The 21,705-nt window shown below is 36.1% G+C and overlaps 1 protein-coding gene across 1 annotated transcript in view; it reads right to left on the minus strand.

Annotated features, from left to right (window-relative positions):
* CPS1 (carbamoyl-phosphate synthase 1) overlaps positions 1-21,705 on the minus strand; it is a 125,380-nt gene that overhangs the window by 30,600 nt on the left and 73,075 nt on the right. The window contains exons 22-27 of the mRNA XM_059168149.1: positions 13,148-13,289; positions 11,800-11,865; positions 11,268-11,331; positions 9,385-9,566; positions 2,470-2,664; positions 1,979-2,046 (exon numbers count right to left, since the gene is read on the minus strand). Of these exons, the coding sequence (XP_059024132.1) occupies positions 1,979-2,046; positions 2,470-2,664; positions 9,385-9,566; positions 11,268-11,331; positions 11,800-11,865; positions 13,148-13,289 (717 nt within the window). The remainder of the gene's footprint in view (positions 1-1,978; positions 2,047-2,469; positions 2,665-9,384; positions 9,567-11,267; positions 11,332-11,799; positions 11,866-13,147; positions 13,290-21,705) is intronic.

A 21,705-nucleotide genomic window follows, 5' to 3' on the forward strand; every position in this document is an offset into this window, starting at 1 on the left:
CTGGTGCCAGGTAATTCTTAAGCCTTAACAAGATTCATGCTAGGATCTAGCTATTCTTTTTTTTTTTAAGATTTATTTATTTAGGGTCACCTGGGCGGCTCAATGGGTTAAAGCCTCTGCCTTTAGCTCAGGTCATGATCCCAGGGTCATGGGATCGAGCCCCACATCAGGCTCTCTGCTCAGCAGGGAGCCTGCTTCCTTCTCTCTCTCTGCCTGCCTCTCTGCCTACTTGTGATCTCTGTCTGTCAAATAAATAAATGAAATCTTAAAAAAAAAAAAAAAGATTTATTTATTTATTTGAAAGGGCCAGGGGAGAGAGCAAGGAGGGAGGAGCAGAGGGAGAGAATCTTAAGCAGACTCCTTGCTGAGTGTGGAGCCTGACACAGGACTTGATCACAGGACTCTGAGATCACAACTTGGGCCAAAATCAAGAGTCAGACTCTTAACCGACTGAGCCACCCAGATGTCCCAGGATCTACTTACTCCTTCCGAGGTCATTGACAATGGCTGATCTTAACCCACAGGTCTGCTGTGAAAGCAGGTCATTCTACTACCAGCTAGGTTAGAAAAGTATAAAGTTTTTAGCAACATTTGCAAATATAATGTAGGGTATCTGACTGAAAGATATTCAACTGTGTCCTTCTTATTGATTGCTTGAGAAAGAACGATGATATCAATTTATGCTGAATTTTGATATTTTTAAAGTGAGATCAAAGGGAAGAAGGAGGAGTAAGAGGGAAAAAATAAGGAAGAAAAATACTACTTTCCACTTCTTTTTAAAAAGTAACATTCTTTGCTTCTTCTACTCTATTACATATTTTTGCATAAAGAGCTTCCCATGTCTTCACCTATTCAAGACAGGAAGGCTAAGTCAATAACCCCGATAATTCAAGGAAACTGGAACAAAGAGACAGATTGCAGAGATGAGAAAGAAAGCACAATAGTCAGAGCTGCTTTCTGCAACCCTCCCTCAAATGTCTGTGTGCTCTTTAAATTAACTTACATTAATACCTCAAAGAAGTAGTATTATTTGACGGTGATTTACACAAAATGTCATTTAAATAAAAAGGGAAGTTTTCCACCTCATTTCAAATTTTTCATTATTTTAAAGGATCCCATCACAAATTCCATTTACACTTTCAAATCGTGCACAGCAAATTGTGTTTCTCTTATTATCCCCTGTTCAGTGAAGTCCTTCCTTACATGTGGTAACATCTGAAGAGAGTAAGTGATAATTCACAACTTCTCCTTTGATGATAGAACTTCGTTTCAAAGTTTAATATAAAAGATCCTCACCGTCCCTGTCCCTCACAATTATAATTCATCCATTAAAAAATGTGATCTCAAAAACTCAAAAAATTCAAACCATCAGAAGGTGCTGGCAACAGTCAGAGACAAGCTGCCATTTCCGCTGACTAGAAAACAGACACTGGAAAGAGATGTCCCAGGTTTGCTTTGGTTTTGCTCTTTGGGTTTTTGAATTGTTCTCTTTAATGTGGAACTACCCTCCCTCTGTTGGGCAACAAGATGCCCTAAGCCGTGTTCTAAGATGGAGGACTGTGCACTCTTTTTTTTTTTTTTTTTTTTTTAAGATTTATTTATTTGACAGAGAGAGAGATCACAAGTTAGGCAGAGAGGCAGTCAGAGAGAGAGGAGGAAGCAGGCTCCCTGCTGAGCAGAGAGCCCGATGTGGGACTCGATCCCAGGACTCTGAGATCATGACCTGAGCCGAAGGCAGCGGCTTAACCCACTGAGCCACCCAGGCGCCCCAGGACTGTGCACTCTTATTGCCACCCTCTGAAAGAAAAGCGATAAGCTGAATGACCACGCATAGGTCCTCTCTCTGGCCATCTTGGTTTGGGGGGTGTGGGCGGATTGACAAATCACTACACATTAAAGCCAAGTGCTATCAGCGTACCGCATGCACTTCAGTATCTCCTGATTTTTAAAGCATTACTTTGGGAAAACAATATATTACCTCAAAACATAGGAAGGTCTCAACAAGCAGGGGTAGCCCACAGAATTCGCGAATTCCAGTGCCTCATTCTAATTAATAGAAACAACAACAACAAAAAGCACATGAATAGTTTAAAACACTCAATAGAACTGCAGAAAGGCGTCTTTAGAACAAATGATAACACAACTCTTTTTATTCTTTCTCTCAAAAGACACCATTAACATGTAAATTGGACATGGAAACATATAAAATTCCTAGTTTCTAATTGTAAATATCAATCAAGCTCAAAAATAGTTTGAACGTCTTTCATTGTCCGAATCTTAATGAGAATACTCTTACCAATTCATAACCAGCATTTAACTGCACTCATAGAAATATACCAACTTCAAAGTCAAGTCCCTAAGCCTAAGTGCCTCCTGTCTGTCCTGCAGTTAACATCTGCGGTAGTTAACATTCGGGTTGCAACACTTCGAAAGCCAACATTAAACACAGACCCTTGTTTCTCTCCTTACCAAAGTGTTAACAGCCTTCCAGGGTGCCTGAGCCACCTTCAGCTCGTCCAAGACAGCTGAGAAGATGGAGCGATCCTCAGCCCGGTCGATCTGCAGAGGGCTCGTGCCCATAATCTTGACACCATTCTTGTAGAGAGGGACTGCCAGATTGTTTGGAATCTGACCCCCCACTGAGATGATACAGCCACCGCACGCCTGGAAAAGACACCCATAACATCGACTGTTAGGGCCACTTCGTGATGGATGAAAACTGCTTCACATGTTGCGATTGTTTCATGTCTCCCATCCGTGGGCAGTATTAAGTTATGCCCCCAAAGAGATAAACATGCTTCGTTCCTCCTTTCCAGGCACTTACATGCGAAAATCTATTTGAGAGTTCCATACAACGACACGTGACTACCATGTCAGACTTCCACACAACTACACAGGGATGTGTGATATGGACATGTATGACAGAAAAAGGAAATCAAGACAATTAACGTTTTCACCATGCACTCTACTGTAATCAAGTGCTGCTTGAACTACAGTTGTAATTCCTTAAATGGACAGAGATCTCTCCTTTCACCTCTCCTGCTGCTCTCCAGTGCAGGCCTTCACATCCAGATGAATTATCCTACGAAACTGATTCACCAAGTGACTCCTATACTGGACACTCTAAAGTTTCCCTATGCTTAAAGGACAAGGTGTAAACTCATCACCATCATTAGGACAATGATGGTGTCACCCTTCTTCTTCACCATCATTAGGACAATTTCTATCACCCTTCTTCTCAGCACCAAGACCTCCTACTCAGTGTCCCCAACTACGTGCCCTCCCACTAGCAAGATTTCTGCCCACTTACCCTTCCCCTGCCTTTGCTGCTTCTCTCCTTTTCCCCTCGCCCTTATCCAACTCCACCATGTCTATATTACCGGCCAATCTACATCCTACCTCCCATTTTTACATCTCTCTCCTTTCCTGTTACCTTGGCTCTTATCTACAGTACCCAGTAACTGATTTTAGCCCCTGTTTCCTTACTATTTGTCCTGAAAGCAGGATCTGAATCTTTAACCTTAATCTTCTGTTAGTAGTCAAAACTTCCAGATTAAAAATAAAAATGCGTATCAAAAAAACAAAAATAAAAATAAAAAAATAAAACTGCTGAGTCCCAGCTCATTCTGGGAATATATCCTAATCAACCAGGGGTACATGCACCAATCAAGAAAAAAGCCCCATCCATCTCATTAACAGAAGCATTTCTGATAAATGTTCACTTTTTATTTTAGTAATTACTAGAATGCATTATATTTTGCTTTTAGTTATAGAATGATCACCATGGTAATAAAACCTACTACTGTGGCTCAGTAACAATCACAGCCTGAAGGTCTCATGAAGTAAACTTTTAAAATTTCAATGTGTATGTAAGATATTGTTATGGATAAATATATTTTATTAATAGAAATATAGGAAGAAAATTCTAGGAAGAAGGTGAAATAGAATTCCAGCTTAAGGAGATAAAAGGAATAAAGAAATATTTCTGAATTTCAAAAGAAAAAAGCCCCATCTTGATTGTCTCTGTGAAACTCCCTCTAACATTTAGTCTTCATGTCTGCAAAATTAGAACAATATTTGCCTGCTTCACAAGGTCACGATATAAGTTAAAGAAGATAATAAACATTAAAGGCCTTACACATTGTAAGTACATAAATAAGACATTGTTATTAATATTAGGAAATATTATTATAACTGATAGACCACTGATCTTGGAATAATTTGTATTTGCCTTAATAACCTACTAATGAATACTGGAACTGCTGAATTAATAGATATTAACCAAATGTATTTTATCATTATTTGAAATAATTCTGAAATAGTCTTAAAAGGGATAAAGCTAATTTGTCTTTGATGAGAGCAATGATAGTAGTGCCTAAGCAAACACCCCACAGTTGAGTGCTTAAATGCCTTGTAAACAGTATGGGAAACAATAATCCACAGTTCTGCATATTTATAAGTGCTTTTATCATTTCTCATATTCAATATACATCTTTGCAAAACCTTTAAGAAGATTTATTCTTCGTACTATAATAATATTTTTATTTGCTTATTATTTTTAGTTTATTAGCAGAGTTGATATTTTAGAGGCTTAAAAACTAATTCCTCAATTAAATGCATACAAAGATTTCTCACGTGAAGCACTTCAACATAATTTCTAAAAAGAGAAGTATCAACTTGTGAGCAAAAATTGGGGACCACTGCACTAAACAGGAGCTCAAATTTGAGTGAAAAGTCTTTAATAAATACACTAACATTTTTTAAAATGTTCTGTGAAATCGTTTTTTATTTTTTCAACAAATTAGCAACTTTTAAAACAGTCATAACGTAATCTGCTACTATTCCCTAAGGATATTACTATTTGCCCTACACCATCTGTTTGACCTTTGCTGTATTCCTCTGAGACAGTTATTACTCCCCAATTTACAGCTAAAGAAACTGAGGCTCAGTAATGGTGAAAGGACTTGCCCATATCTCGAATCTAGCAAATACAGTCAGTACTGATCTCAATTTTCCACACTGTAGAGCAGTTATGTTTAAATAATAAACCGGATCTTCGAATCTTAAGTTAACTATTTTTCTGCCTGGTTTCAAGGGTCGTTACTGCTAGAGGTGCAAAGAGAGCTATTTCTGAAACGTTGTTTTTTGAAAAGTGGTAGAAAAACTTCCTCTGCAAAAACCCCATTCTCATCATTGACTCCAGAAATAAAGATCATTGCTGGAAAGACAAACACATCCACAGGACATTTTAGAGTAATAGTGGACGGTATAGTGTAGTTTTGCCCACACAGCAAAAGGAAATCAGTACAAAGAACATGTTTGTAGGATGAAGTTAATATATGACAGTTTTGTGAAAGAATTCATCTTAAATTGGCCCCAACTCCAAGCACAGAACTAGCAGGGACTTAGTAAAAGAATTTGGTATTCCACATGGGTAAATTATCATTACTACCGTAATGATCACTTAAGCCTAAATAGTTTTAAATAACTCACTGACATAAAATAGTCTAAAATTCAGATTTGTTTCACAGATCCCTAAATACCTGGCTGAAAATAATTCCATCAGAGTCCCAAAGTTCCACTGATCTTACCTGGATTTGTTTATATCTTTTTACTCAGTTTAGTTTCCTGTTTTATTTTTTTTTTAATTTGGTATCACTAAGCTCAGGCAATACCACACAAGAATATTTCTGAAACAGTATTCAAGTACAATCACACCACAAATGTATTTTTAGTACTTTGGTTTTTCCTTATTTTTATGGGCAAATTAAATGATACATTATAGACAGAATGCAAGAGAAAAAATTTATCTCACCAACAAAAATAGCATTTAATTCATTAAAAGATGGCCCTAATTTTTATAATTTCATGTATTATCTTTAATTAACAAAGCTCTATTCTTTGTACACCTATGAGATTATCTTTACTGTGCTTTATTATCTTAGTTACTCACATCTTAGTAAACCATTTTTAACACTTTAGGCAGACCCTTAAGATTGTACTTAATTACAGTTAAATCAAATGCTAGGAATGAAACCCAATTCTAGTTTAGAGCATGAATTCCCTAATGGATTTTATTTACCATTAATTAATGATTTTCGTTCATTCATTCATTTAATTCAAATTGTGTTACAGAGGTGTCATTGAATATGTATATACATATAGCATAAGGTATTAAAAATAGAACAGTTATATTATTAATCAGAGTACATTTCTATGTGGGTATGACCCAGTAAATTACTCACTATAACAGAAAGAAAAATTAAAAAGGACTCAAACTAGATAGGGACATCATAAGTTGTCAGGTATATTGCCTGGCATTTTTAGACTCAATCTGGTTTTACATGAAGAAATTTTTTAAAAATGAGAAATGGGTCTTACATGGGGCCAGGATAGAGAAGAAAGTAAATGTTCTTTTATACAACTTTTCAAACCATGAGTCTTCAGTGGAAAAAAGGAGAATGTAAAGTTAAGACAGGATATGTGTGATTCTTTTAAAAAAATAATTTATTTATTTGAGAGAATGTGTAAGCAAGTGGGGGGATGGACAAAGGGAGAGAGAGAGAGAAAGACAGAGAAAATCCCAAGCAGACTCCCTGCTGAGTGTAAAGCCTGACCCAGGGTTGAATCTTGGGACCCTGAGATCATGACCTAATCCAAAATCAAGAGTTTGGCCGTTTAACTGACTGAGCCACCCAGGTTCCCCTTGATCTGTGTGATTCTTACTCATTGCCATAGCCTGCAAAGATTATTGTATAATTCATCCCTAGAAAATAGATTTAATAATAGATCTAATAAAAGAGAAACTCAATGTTGCAACTTTCATAAACAATGTAATAATTTTCAACTCTTATACCTCAAAATAACTTGAGAACATCTTTTCCCTTATAAGGAGTGCCTTAGCCAAAATTAAGAACTAAGCAAAATATTATCTATCAAAGCCCTGTAGATGGTAGATACCAATTTCTCATTTTCTTGGCACTTCCCCATACTCAACACCAAAATTAAGGAAAAAAATTAAAATGTAAATTTCTTCTCAAGGAGTAGAATCCATAACACAATCACAAGTAATAAATGACTTGAATTTAAAGGGTTGCTCTTTATAAAGTATTAAAAAATGTCTGATGCCAAAAGAATATATCACTGAAGTATTTTCTATTAAAAAAAGAGAACAAGTAGGAAGGAGATTTTAGCATAAGAATCCTCTCTCATTCCACCTCCAACTAAGGTTTTGTTTGTTTCTGTGTTTGTTTGTTTTTGGTAGCCTTCATGCCTAACATGGGCTTGAACTCATGATCCTGAGATCAAGAGTACATGCTCTACCAACTGAGCCAGCCTGCTTTATTCACAATGCATGTCACTTTTCTGACTCCCCCTCATGTTTAGATATCCTTATTGCCATGGAAATATGGTAGGTCCTGAACTAAATCAAGAAACCTGGACCAGGAGACTCATCATACTTTCTACCATCCTATGTAGCTATGTAGCCTAAGTGCCTTTCTAAAGTGACTCAAATGTGTGCTTTTGAGCAAGTTTAGATGTGCTTCCAATTTTCTGCAGATTTACCATTGAATGTCTCAGTGCCTTTAACATCACTAGGGATACCCAAAGCTGGATTATGGTAGTCTCCTGGAGATTGTGAGGAGATACACAACAACCTCAAAAAAGGAAACATACACACATATGTACTGTGTGTATGACATGTGTATGTGTTAATATAATATTTCCTGTGGGATAGTCTAACAAATATATCAATGGAATATTGTTTTTATATTCTTCAAAATAATATTTTAAAATACCTTACATAGTAGCACTATAAATGTCAACTAGCTTCAAAGAAGGACCAATTTATTTTTTACCATCATACTGAATTCAGTTACTATAAAGGATCTCATTAATATCCATGTATAACCATAACCAAAGGCAGTTGTAGAAGTTTTTAATCTTTCCTTAAACCATTTCATGAGGAAATAATTAATTATGTGTAAAATACTCACTGCAGCTCCTGTAATCCTCGTTTATATTTTTTAAACAATTATGTAATCTTTCATTTATTTTTGTTATGGGTCCCAATATTATTCTAATGTCTTGAAGGTAGGGACATGGTTTTACAGCTTCCTATCATGCTGAACCTGGTATTTAAAAGGTATTCAAGATATATTTGTAGAATGTACTTGTTTTGATCCTCACGTGAAATGAATCTTGAGAAATTATTAGAAAAACCATGTCAGAGACAAAACTAAAAATTGTCTATATTCTACCTAAGGGTTCAATTTCATTATACCCAAAGATAAGTGTGTCAGTCTCAAATGGACAACTATGATGATATATCCATCCAAACTTTGTCTATTTTTCTTCAAGGTAATAAAATCATTACATGTTCTAACACTGAAATTCATACTTTCCCATGTGGTTTCAGCCACAAATCTCCTTATCTTCACAATACTTGTATGTAGCACAGATATACACTCATCTGGTCCATTAACAACAACAACAAAAAGATGAAACAGAATTTCAGAAATTTGCACACCTAATGAATTGTCAAGTCAAAGCTTGAACTTAAGTATTATGGCCTTAATTCAGTTTTGTTTTTTTTTTCCTAAGTGACCGTATTTTATACATAGGAATGATTCTCCATAGTAGGGAATTAACTGTAATGACATGAAAAGACTCAACCACTAAACATCACCCTGAAATCTACCAGTAGTTATCTTTTTTAACTGTTAGACTTTAACTTGTCTTACAGACTTATAGTAACCGGTGGTCATAGGAATCCCAAGTGAAGATACTCTCGGTAACACAAGAGTGTGGTGGAAGAACTGCCAGAGAAACAGAGAGAAGTACCAGTGTTGTTCAGAAGGAACTCCTCCATCTTAAACTGAAGACTAATGACTTCATCTGACAGCACACAGAATTAACCACACAGAATTAACTGGTCATTTGTGAACAACTGACTTCTCTTCTCTGGGGGCCATTCATTATTAAACTGCAACAACACAAAAACTAGAGAGAGGTGGCTTCTTCTATGTCTAGATAATCATTTAAATCATTCTGCAAAATATTTTGGAGGGTTGTCTTGTATCAGCTAATACATGTCTGGCATGTGTTACCAAGAGAAGGGTTTTCAATCTAGTTGGAATGCTTAGAAAGAAAAAAATAATCACTCTGTGCCAGGGCCTCAAGACTCTAAGGCTGGGATAATATTTTTTTTTTAATTTTTTAAATTTTTTTTTAAGTTTCACTACAAAATTAGACAGTGGAAGACACTGGCAACTCTTTCTCCAAAGGGGAATTACAACATAAATCTACATACATACATCTACATCTATAAAGTATGCACTGCATATATTTTTCTTCTTTTTTTTTTTTTTTTTATCTTTTTACCTCCTGATGGTAGATGTCTAGGATTCTCTCCAAAGACAACTCTTCAAAGTACAATTTGTCACACTCATCAAAGTCTGTGCTCACAGTCTCAGGGTTGCAATTCACCACCACTGTCTTCTTGCCAAGCTGACGCAGTGTGCGGATGCTGGAGACAGCACACCAATCAAATTCCACACTGCTGCCTGCAGAGAGGGTGAGATTGGGAAGAGGGGTAAAAGAAACACAGAGTTACAACACAAAGACCAGCAGAAAGATATTGCTAAGGCTAAGGAAGCTAGTGTCCTTTCCTTGCAATTTTTAAAACTCCAAAATGTAAATTTCAGATACATCACGCATGCTACAGTAATAGGAAAACCAGGGACTAATTAAACAACAATGACATGCTGGCTGTTTTGTATGCTAAGTTCTGCAATAAGTAATCTCCATATTTGAAACATTCAAATTCAAAGTTAATGCGAGATCGTTTTAATGATTTTTTTAAAACCTCATTTACAAAAAAAGAATTCAAAGTAAATATACTGACCTCAGGACACAAAAAGAGTCGAGCTAGTGATCAGAATACTTGAGTTCTTGTTTTAGTTATTCCACTTACTCTGCTCTCTGAGGGCTAAACCCAATGATCCCTGAAGTGCCTTGGAGCTCTGACATATCTTGATTGATTGGAAAATCCTGTCCTTTCCAAGTATATCCTTTTAAACTTGGCAAGGCCACCCCATGCAGAGTGAGTGACCTTCTAAAAAGTAATTTGAAGTACAATAATGGCCTAAATACCTCAAAATATCACCTCTACTGGGACGCCACAGAACTGAAAGTCCTGGGATTTGTACTAATCCTTTGCATTAGGATTCTGTCTTCTAAAAATTCTTATCAGAATGATAATTATCCAAAAATAGTAGCATGGTAATTTTCACTATCAGTTAAGTATACACTTGATTATTAGCTTAGCTAGTCTTCCCTGGGTCCTAAGGTAATGCATAATTGTTACAGGAATTAGGCAAAATTTGAATAGGAAAGAAGAAATTTCTACAGAAGAGAAAGGTAAGTCCTGGTGGAGGTATTCAGGCCATTTGGCCATAAGATAACTACAGGGGTAAAGATAAAAACACTTTCAGCCTACTTCAAGATTTGAGCAAAGATTGCTGAAGTAGCATATCCTTGGTTAATTGTAAAACCTAAAATAAACTATGTTTAAAGTAACAGAGTAAGACTACATACATTTTAAATTATGTATTTCATCATTTCTATACTAGAATAACTTGCAAGACTAAATGTTAAATACACTTGTTGAGAAATATCATTGCCTATTTAAATATATACTTTGTAACTATAAATTATGATTATTATATTGTTATTAAATGTCTAATTTTAAGTGAATGGGTGAGGTGTCACAATTTCTGCTGAGAACATTTTAATTAAATAATATAATGCTCTATGTACCAATGATAAAAGCTCTTTGCATTCGGTATCAACAGAAGTCATATATTCCCAGATCTCATCTACAAATGTAATTTCTGGTTGATATACGAAGTTGTTGAACAAATATAGATCATTGCATAAAACTATGCCTGATGATAAAAGGTCAGAGTGTAATTCATTCCCCAACTTCAATGAGAGGCTCAATTTAGTTCACAAGGATAAAAACATAAAAGGAGGACATGGTGAAACAGGAGAAGGAATTAAGTTGAGACCTGCATCTGAGTCCCACATGTATCATTTAATAGCCATATCAACTTGGGCTTTACCCAATTGAACCTTTTTCTTACTTTGCAAAATATTCATTATAACAGCATCTCTTTTACATAGTTCTTAGAATAATAGAATGAACATGTATGAAAAGTACTATATAAACTATAAAGTCTTATGGAAATACGTTATCACTTTACCAATGTGATATGGACCACAGCCCAACACCATCATTCCATGGTCATCAAAACTGATATCATGCTCCTGAGGAGGAAAAGAAAAAAGAAAAAAAAAAGACACAGAAATTATTGTGTGTTATTCTTCAATCTAATTAAACTCTTTGTCCTGCCACTATGTCTGTCTTTCTCATTCTTCCTCTTATTGACATGTATCCTCTACTAGTCTCTGGGACCTTGTAAGTATAACGTATAAGCTCTGTTTAGTCACAGAAAACAAGTTCAATATTGTTTTAGTTAAATAGCCAGAAGAACACATCATAATTGTATGTTCATATAACTCTTATTCTTATTATAATTTATTTGTTTGATTTCACCATCTTTAGGCAGTTCTGAGAAGACTGAGTATGGAAAGACATTATCATATCTGACCCACATGATGTCACATTTAATACCAAGATTACTAGATAAGCAAAAACACAAAAATCGTTTTTCCCCATGTAGACAATTTACTAAATCTGGAGCTTGTTGCATATAACAATTTAGCAGCTCCTACCTGACCGTTATAGGTAATATAGAGGTAGTTTGTTACTGATGGGTATTCTGCAGCCAGCGTATCGATCTGCAAGAGAAAATAAATAGATAAATAAATCGGGATTTTTTATTCCCTTTGTTGTATTTTTTTCAAGAATGAAAAAAAATATTGTGCTGCGTTCATATTCCTTTAATGCCTCATACTGTCAGATACAAAGACAGATAAAAAGCTAGGTACAATTCAATTACTGCCTAATTCTGAAAATGAGATTAGGTGGAGGAACAATGATATAATCTGGTTATCATTTGACCAATAAATAACAATACACACCTCAGAGCACCACTGATTGATTACAGCAGTACTTTACTTGTACAAAGCACGATGGTCATAGTCAACTGGCTACCAGGAAAATTTACCCAGACTGCTATGAGCAAAACGACCTGTATGTAAGAATGTTTTTGGTTTGCAAATGAATGCAAAGGATTTAAGTTACCTCTGGCACTTAGCAATGGGATGACAAAAATACCTTAAAGCTTGGGGATGAGGGGGAGGGGACAAGGTCTCATTGAACATATTTAGAAAAAGTAAATCAATTCAGTTCTCAAAGGCCAGAAGCTCAGCTTAGTGAGCAAGAATTCAGGGCCAACAGGGCAGGCTAGTGTAAGGCAGGTGAGAAGGAAGAAAGATAATTGCTGAATAGAATATATTCAGCATCAAACCTGAGACCAAAGGGTATGCATGTGCCCCCTCAGCACGTGGGAAAAAGTCAATGATTTTAAAGGACAAAAACCAGCTGGTGGTACTTTAAGCCAAAGCATCCCTCTACTAAAGTCCAAAAAAAAAAAAAAAAAATCACAATGGTACATCTATGAAAGTTCTTGTGTGATTGTCATGAATACTAGATGAGCTCATTATGCCCAACCCTATCACAATGAATACTAAATGAACCATAATGATGGGACACTTAAAGTAAAGTATTACCGTGTAAAAAGTTAGTGCCAAAAGAGATAACTATTCTTTTCAAGAGGTCAGCCACCATGCTAGGGTATTTCAAGTCCTTCTATTACACTAAGGATTTAACTTATCACAGATCTATTTGCACATGGGTCAAAAAGTAAAGGAGAGGTCATTTAAATTTTTTTTCCCTTAGGCAGAGAAAACCATGTACCACTCTTACCTTTACATGCCAGTGCCCCTTCAACCTTTCCCTTTTAAGCTTAAATCAATTCTGTGCTAAATAAAATTGGTGGCATCATGGGCTTCAATTAGACAAGTAGAATCATTTTGAATTTCAACCCTCTTTCTGTTGGCAGAGGCTCTATGACTTGGTGCCTTTGTTTCCCCCTTGAGGAAAGGGAAACTCCTTTACCTGTTTAACCCAAGGGTGGATGTTTTTCTTCAGCCTCAGCTCCCTTGTCTGGGCCTCAGTCAGCCCAAGGCATTTTGAAATCTGCTTGTCTGAGAACCCAATCTCCTTTGACTTTTTCAGGGTTTCTTCTGTAATGGACTCACTAGGAGTTAATGAAAAAGAGAAATTCAAGTTTAGAACAGACACAGTAAGGACCAATTTCAAAAACACCAAAGTATCCTTCTTTTCCATCTTCAACATGTTTAGATCTCCTATCTTTTAAAAATGAACAAATTAAATAGGACACTAAATTGTCCAGCCTCTGCAATCTTTCAGTGTTTTCAAAGCTGACCTTTTCAAACATGTGGTTTCCTACTTCCATACCCCCGGCACCTTATTCTCTTATTTTCTGAAAAAATGGCTTCTGTATTTACTGTCTTAATGGACTTCCTCTTTCAAAATAATCATGGGCTTTCCTCTAACTAAATCTAGGAAACTTTTCTCAAGTTCCTTCTCCTCAACCTGTCAACATATGACCTACTTGATGTTTCATTCTTTAAAGATATCGTCCTCTGGCTCTGATAGGTTGCTTCTCACCCTACTTTATAATTCGCAAAAATTATTTACTGGTGTTTCCTCCCCCCCCCCCCCCAACAAGTCTCTATCTTTTGGTACCAGATTTAAGCCTAAAGGTCTGGCTACCTCTTCTCTTCCTCTAAATGTAACCACTGTCCTTCGCTCGAGCATTATAAGTAATCAATAATTCCCAAGTCTGTAGCTCCTTCTCTAATGTCTGACTTATTCTCCAGGTCTTTATATGTAGGATCTTCGGGAATCAGCTTCACCTGGGAATCCTAACACTGCAACAGGCTGGGTATACTCTCCTTGTCTCTATTTACTAATATTATCTGTCTATGTCCACAAGATCGTTCTCTGTGATTATTTCCCACCCATAGCGTAGACTCTATTTGTGCTGTTTCTCTCACCTGCAGTGACTTCAACATTCCTATAACCTACCCAACTGCTCTCCAACTCCCAGCCACTCTTTATAGGTCAACTAGAGCCAAGTTTCATCCATAAGATCTCTCAGTCCGCTTTCACTCACACATCTTCCTGGGCTCTTCACTGACTCATTTGCTTAAAGGCAGGAGCATAGTTGGAACCATATTGCTTAGCACATCAATATTGCCATTATTTTTAATGTTTCCTAGTTTTTATTCACCAACCTGACTTTTTTCCTCACTAGATTCATGTTCCATGATGACAAAGAATACATCTGGCTCATTTATCAATTCATTCCCAAAGCTTAGCAGGTTAGTCCTCAGACAACATTCAATAAATATTTATTAAATGAATAAGGGAATTGGACTTCAACAGCTTTTGTAGAAAAGACAAAGTTATTGAAATCAGCTTACAACTAAAATTCAAAATGTAATACAAAAGATAATACAAAAAATAATTTGTAAAGAGCCAAGATACAGAAGAATAAAATACTTCTGTAAAAGTATACCTAACCAAATAGCTACAGGCCAACTATTTCAAGCAATAGTCAACACAATAAAATTCAATTATAACAGTCTGATAGTCAATACAATGAAATTAAAATATAACAGTATGTTCTCAGAAGATCTAACAATAAATAAAACATTTTCATTGAAATTCTGCTAATAAAATGTAGTTGAATTAAATCTATTGCATTTTGTTCATTCTTCAATCTTCTTTAATTAATTCATATTCTGAGTTTAGAGAAGAGAGAATCAAGTTGGTATATTTAATAGCTATTTCTCTGGCTTTTGGATATCAGTCCTAGTTTGGATTTTTACAGCTCTGTCTCTTCCCAGTCATTTAGCTTTTTCTATGGCACTTAAATTTCCTTCTGTCTCTCAAGTTAATTCATTATTTCTTCCCAACATATTTAATGTCTTTTTTTTCTATTCTGATTTTGATTTTTTAATTTTTCCAAGTGTTTGATAAACAGTCTCCCAGAGCAACACATTTTTCTGTCAAATTCTTGAATGTATTCTGATTATTTAGTATGATTAGTCACATGCTATGTATGCAAAGTACTGGGCTTCCTGCTCTAGAACTATGCTGTCCAATATGGTAGCAATTGCAATTAGTCACATGTGACTATTTAAATTATAAATGTTAATTCATTTAAAAATTTTTAAATTAAATTTTAGATTAACAATTACATTAGCCACATTTCAAGGGTTCAACAGCCAGTGGTTACTGTTACTGTTTTAGATGGTGTGGATTACAGAATATTTTATTGTCACAGAAATTTCTACCTAGGTCATGCTGCTCATGAAGATACAAAACAGTATTTGAGACAATGCAATGATAGGGAGTGATTCGAAACACTTTATGGAGAGACAGGCTATGTGGTGCAAAGTGAGGTCAGACAAAAGAGATAACAATGTGAGTGGATGTAGCAGAGACCTACTATGGCAGGAGAGGAATGAGAACAGAGCTGTAAAGAAAGTTCAGCTTTCTATGGTTGAAGGAGTTGACAGATGTACTATAGGCAAGGGTATCTGCATCTGCAGTAATTTGAGACCACGATGGGCATGGCAGGTGTAGAATACATACATACTGAGGATTTGTAGTTAGTAGGAAATTATGAATGGTGAAGGTGGGGCAACACCCACTGTCATTCTGACATCAGCGCTTTAACACTTAGTGAACATGCCCTGTGTCTCAGTCTCTATGCCACCTACTTTATTTTTTAAATTCTTTATTTAAATTCAATTTAAATGGAATCTTAATTAAATTAAGTTAGCATAGAGTAGATTATTAGTTTCAGGGGTCGAATTTAGTGAGTGATTCATCAGCTGCATATAACAGCCAGTGCTCATCGCATCGAGTGCCCTCCTTAATGCCCATCCCCCAGTTATCCCTTCCCGGACTCACCTGCCCTCCAGCGGCCCTCGGTTTGTTCTCTATAGTTAAGAGTCTCTTGTGGTTTGCCTCCTTCTCTGTTTTTTCCTATTTTATTTTATTTTATTTTATCTTATTTTATTTTATTTCTGTGCTACTTATTTTAATGATGGAGAGATAAAATATTGAATCTCTACATTCAGGGAGGTCAGAGTACATTAGGAGGCAAACAAATAGCCACTGACAGGGGCTCAGTGGGTTAAGTCTCTGCCTTCGGCTTGGGTCATGATCTCAGGGTCCTGGGATCGAGTCACACATCAGGCTCTCTGCTTGGAAGGGAGCCTGCTTCCCCCTCTCTCCCTGCCTACTTATGATCTCTCTATATATATACCAAATAAATAAATAAAATCTTAAAAAAAAAAAAAAAAAAGGCATCGATATGCCTGCACTGTGAGAGGTGCTGAGGAGAAATATAGGCAAGAGAAGCTCTGGGCTCAGGGGAAATGCTCCCAGCAGCCACTAGGGAAGTCTGGAAAGGCCTTACCCAAGAGAGGACTGCTGAGCCCCTGAGGGCTTTTGAAACACCCCAGTTCCTGGTGTTTACCTTTACTCTTGCAAAAAATAAAAAATTTGAGGCAAAAGCAGAAGAAGAACTTGTTGCTATTTGTTTTGGAAATGTATATTTTCACTTTTCTTGCCAAGATTGTGTTCCTAAATCAATTGCTCATTTGTTTATGTGCAAGTGTGCATTCAGCCTCAGAGTGGAAGTACTTGATAAATAAGCCATTTTTCTCAATTAGAACTATGCATGATGTTCTTTTTAAATAAAGATATTCCTGAGTTTTATGAAAGATAAATCATATTAATGTTTACCTGCATGGTGAAAGGCTACACATTTTCTCTGATCTGCAATTTTGTTAAAAACATAAGTATGAAGCTTGAGTTAAGTGCAGAAATACTGTACATATAACATTAAGCCGACTCGTACCCTTAGATTTTTCTACCCACTTGCTAGAACATTTTCGCATAATTGTGCCATAGCAGTAAAAGAAAAATATAAAAATAAACAGATCTTTAGTAAGACGTTTCTTTATTATTGCAGTAACTATCTGAGGCAAAACCCATATTATGTCACTATATCAGCAGCCACACTAGCTTCAATGACTAAATCCTAACCCACAGAGCAACAACCCAGACACACTTAGGACATACACCTTGAAAAGAGCCATTACACCTATAATTATGACTCCGGACTAGCAAAAATGCAAGTTCTTCAAGTCCAAAGATAACCGGAAGTAATATATTCATCTTGAGCTCTTTGGGTCATGCTTTTCTATTTAGTTTTTTTTTTTTTTTCCCTTGCCTTGACTGATTATTTCCTCTTATAAGGAATATCGGTCAATTCTTCAAAGGTTGCTACATTGCTCTAAATGAAAATTATAAATAACAGTATTAAATAAAAAAAGAAACCACTTAGATTCCTCATGTTTCTATTAGGGATGAAATAAATTTGCATTTGTTTTGTCCACATTCAGCAGTGCAGTCTTTTCTATTGCTGAAATATGCATAATTCCTCTTATTATTTTCCACCAAAGAGTCCAATAGAGCACAGAAAGACATCTCCAGCAAATACGCGATCATCCTCCTGCACTCACCAAATAAAACTGGTCTCTTACCGATAAGCAAAGAAAGAAGGGAAAAAAAAAAAAGAAAGAAAGAAGACTGATAGAATTGGCTTCATGCATAAAAAAGTAAATTATTTCTGTGCTCAGCTCTGGTGGCAAAAAAACAGCTATCTGTCACTAAGACTAACTCAATCATTACTGCTCCCCATAGCATCTCCACACCAGAGAATTTTCATTATTCAAAGGGGATGCCTGAGAAGAGGAACAGTAACACAGAATAATGAATCATAAATGATAGAATTTCAGGATGGGGTTGAAAATTTACTTCTCAATAGGCACCCCCTCAATTCTTACCAGGTGAGATTCCCATAACAGATGTTATCAAGCCAGACTTGCAGAGTGCATGCTTACAAGCTGATGCCCAGAATATTTTCTGGGTGGGCGCAAAACAACTTTTTAACTTTTGCTCAATCTTCAAATAGCTAGATCAATAGCATGATAGGACATTTTTTAACATCTTGAAAATTAGGGTGTTTTACATTGGAATGGCATATGAATGTAATCATGCTCATCTCTTTTAATTTGAATGCAAATACTGGGTAGGTATGTTCATACAAAATTCAAAGTGATATCTCTTCTGTAGTATTTTACTTAAATCTCTCTGGTTATTAATTTCGACTTTTCAGGCATGTTCATCAAATAGTGTAAAGTATTTCAGTATTCCTCACTGACAAAATAAATGTTGATTCTTCTCTTTTTTTTTTTTTTTTTTTTTTTTTTTAATACATGTTGATCCTGACCCAGCATAGCAGTTACAAAGACACGGATAAATTAGGTTCCTTCCCACATTCACCGCTACCCTAATTCTGTGAGGGACCCCGAACTCCAAGACAGGAAGCTGGTTGCCTCTCTCTATATTTCGCTCTTTCTGCTGCTTTTGTCTGACACAGAGCTGGCCGTTATGTCATTACATAGGGAAGAAAATTGACTTGATTCCCTACTTGTTCTGATACAAAATTTTATTTTGAGTCCCATTATAATAAAATAAAAGAAGAGACAGTTTGAAGACACGATTCATTAGCTTTGGGCCAGTGATTTAGATAAGGTTAAACCTCTTCAGAGTCAAATGCAAGATGAATCATCTTAAGTGAACTTAAAACTCATCTAACAATGTGGAGATTCGGATAGGCGCTCCTCCTGTCTATCTGCCCACGTTGGGCTGGCCTCCATTTTGTCTGCCTAAAAGAACTTCCATCAGAGGGAGATTTTTTTTTTTTTTTTTTTTTTAAGAAATCATGTTAGATGAAAGCTTATTTTAGGGACAGGGCTATACTATTTCTCTTTTTCCAAAGGAAAATAAAAGCCTTAATTTGGAATAAACTCAAAATAGAATAATTACTAAAAGAAGTATAAATGCTGAATTTGTGATTCCAAACCGCCTTCTGAAGTCTCATATAGGGAATGCTCCATTTATATTATATTGTAAATCAAGGGAGCATTATACCAAGCAAGAATGTGATCAGCTGAACGGAGCATATTGCAGAAAAGCACACAGTTTTAAAATATGTGCGATAAAGTATCCGTCTGTTATCTGGTATGTATGCCTGTGTGCTGGTATGTTTCTGTTGATCTTTATTGCATTCTGGGAAACGTGCCATATATGTAACCTTTCTCTTCCCCCCCAGTTTTCCTTGCTTTCAGAGTTCAGGGGCAAACTCTGCAAAGGTTACACTTCCCTCATTGCATAAAAGAAGCTAAACAATAACACAAAGAAACACCAGATCGCTGTGATGTTGGCCTTTTCATAATCTTCAGTTCCTCTCTACTTAGCAGCTGAAAATGACAGTTCTGAAATTTTTGGAGGGGGAAAAAACACCTTAAAAACAGACAATCAGACTTTTACACACTCTGCCATAATCTTTTAACGGTTAGACAGCAGGGCTCAGCTTCTACAGCGGGAAGTCTCTTGTGTGTTCTCTGGTTTTATAAACAATACGAGCCTTTCTCCTGTCTCTCTCCGACTTCCAACGTCGATTTTGTTGTTGTTGTTTAAAATTCTACCCTGTCATCTCCGCAACTTCCTCCACTCACACTTAGTCTTCAATAATAAATGATAAAAGGAAATGGAATAAATTCCCCTTAATGAGGAAATTTTCACCTGGCATAGAGGAGCTGGGGAAATCTATTAACCGACTGGAGGAACGCCGGCAGCATGGCTATTACCAAGGGAGGCAGCACACTTCACACAGTCCTCTCTTCCACTTCACTGGCTTTTATCTGATCCACCAACTCACAAGTAATACTAAACAAATTTCTCTCCAGATTGCACAAGCTCTAAGGCGAAAATGAGCACTCCACTTGGCCTATGATTACGGGATGGACGGGCTTGCGATTTTATTACTGTCTTCTTTTTAAAAATCCCCGAAAAGGCAGAAGCTGAGAGAAGCAGAAGCTGAGAGAAGAGCCTGATCCTCAGCAATGACACCTGCTTTCATAAGGACAGAAAAAAAGAGTAAGATTCGTGTTCTCTGCCCTGAGACCCCCCCCTAGTCAGCCTTTCCCCTGACTCTTGCACGGCTTCAAGGATTATTTTTGGCATTTTGCAGGTTCAAGACCATGCCCCAATCCCAATAATGCAAGCAGGGGAGAAGTTATTTGTCTTCTCATCATTTTTCCCCCCCAAGGAGAAATGCAAAATTTTCCTTAAGAGAAATGCAAAACACGTTTTTCAAAAGTAGCAGTCGTGTTTAGAAAAGCAAAGGATGAGACCTGGGCAATTGGGTAAATACCGCTATTTTCTCTTAATTGTTCAAAGGACCGTGCTTTGTTACTATACAGCGTGAGGTCTTTGGAGGAATTAAAGAACACCTTGATCTTGACCGCTCATCTACAGGGCAAACAATACCCAGTGATCCAATGTTCATGGGAAAGCACACCAGCATGAAAATTATCTATGAAGATCTAGGTCTGCTTAGTGCTATTGCAATATGTTACAATCTTACAAATGTTGACTTTCGAGGGACCAGACACTTAAAACTGTATTTCACCTTAAAGGCTACTAAAAACAACAGAATCAAACAAAGAAGAAAAGCATGAGCAAATGATACTGTACATACTTTTTCAGCAGGCAATTTTTAATCCATGAATCTTAACATTCTTTCTTTTAGCCAATCTTTAGTGATCACAATAATCCCGAATTACTATGGTATTATTTTCGATCTGGTAAGAACAACTTATATAATACTGATTATAGTATCATGATTATAGTCTATGGCTACCAAGTAATAATAATGCAGGAAATGACCTAATATAGGTTAAGTTAATTGTAATTTTTGAGACATAATAAATCACATTTTATATCTCACTGATTCCTAGCTGGAAATGCTGTGACTCTCTTGTGCTCTGCCACAGACTTGGTAATGATGAAAAACAAACAGAAAGTACCCTGTCACAGTAGTGAGTCATGTCTATAATTGTATAAGAAAGTGTTCTGTTACATTCATAAAGCATGTTTTTACCAAACAACTTTCACCTGATCAGATTGAACTAAAGGGCAAAGTGCATACCATAGAATACTGCTTTTCTTACTTCTGATTAATAAGTTTATTTATAATTTTAAATCCATTCAATAGGTCCTTCCCCCCAAATTAAGATGTATTCAGTAAGGAAAATCCTGGCTTTTCCCAAAATATAGGTTTTTTATACATCCAGAATTTAAATCCAACAAAAACAAATGTTGTATAAGGCCTTAGTAGAAAACTGAGATTAAATGAGCATTCTTTGATTTTATAAAATCTGTTCTTTCACAAATAAATTTATGTGGAAGTCCTATATTTTACAACCTCTCCATGATCTTTGTTTAAAGAAAGTCATGTTTCCACAGAGTAGTTTTCCACCTACCAGATGTGTCGTTCCAAGCAACAGCAGTATAATTTTCAATATATAACCTTCTTTGACTTCTAGAAACTATTACTTAGAATCTTATTAAAATAACTTACTTAACTGAATCTTATCTACTGATAACTGCTGCATAGATTTTTTTTTCTTGCTAAATGGAACATACATAGGAATAAT

This window comes from Mustela lutreola, chromosome 3 (genome assembly GCF_030435805.1).
Source record: "Mustela lutreola isolate mMusLut2 chromosome 3, mMusLut2.pri, whole genome shotgun sequence".
Taxonomy (NCBI): domain Eukaryota; kingdom Metazoa; phylum Chordata; class Mammalia; order Carnivora; family Mustelidae; genus Mustela; species Mustela lutreola.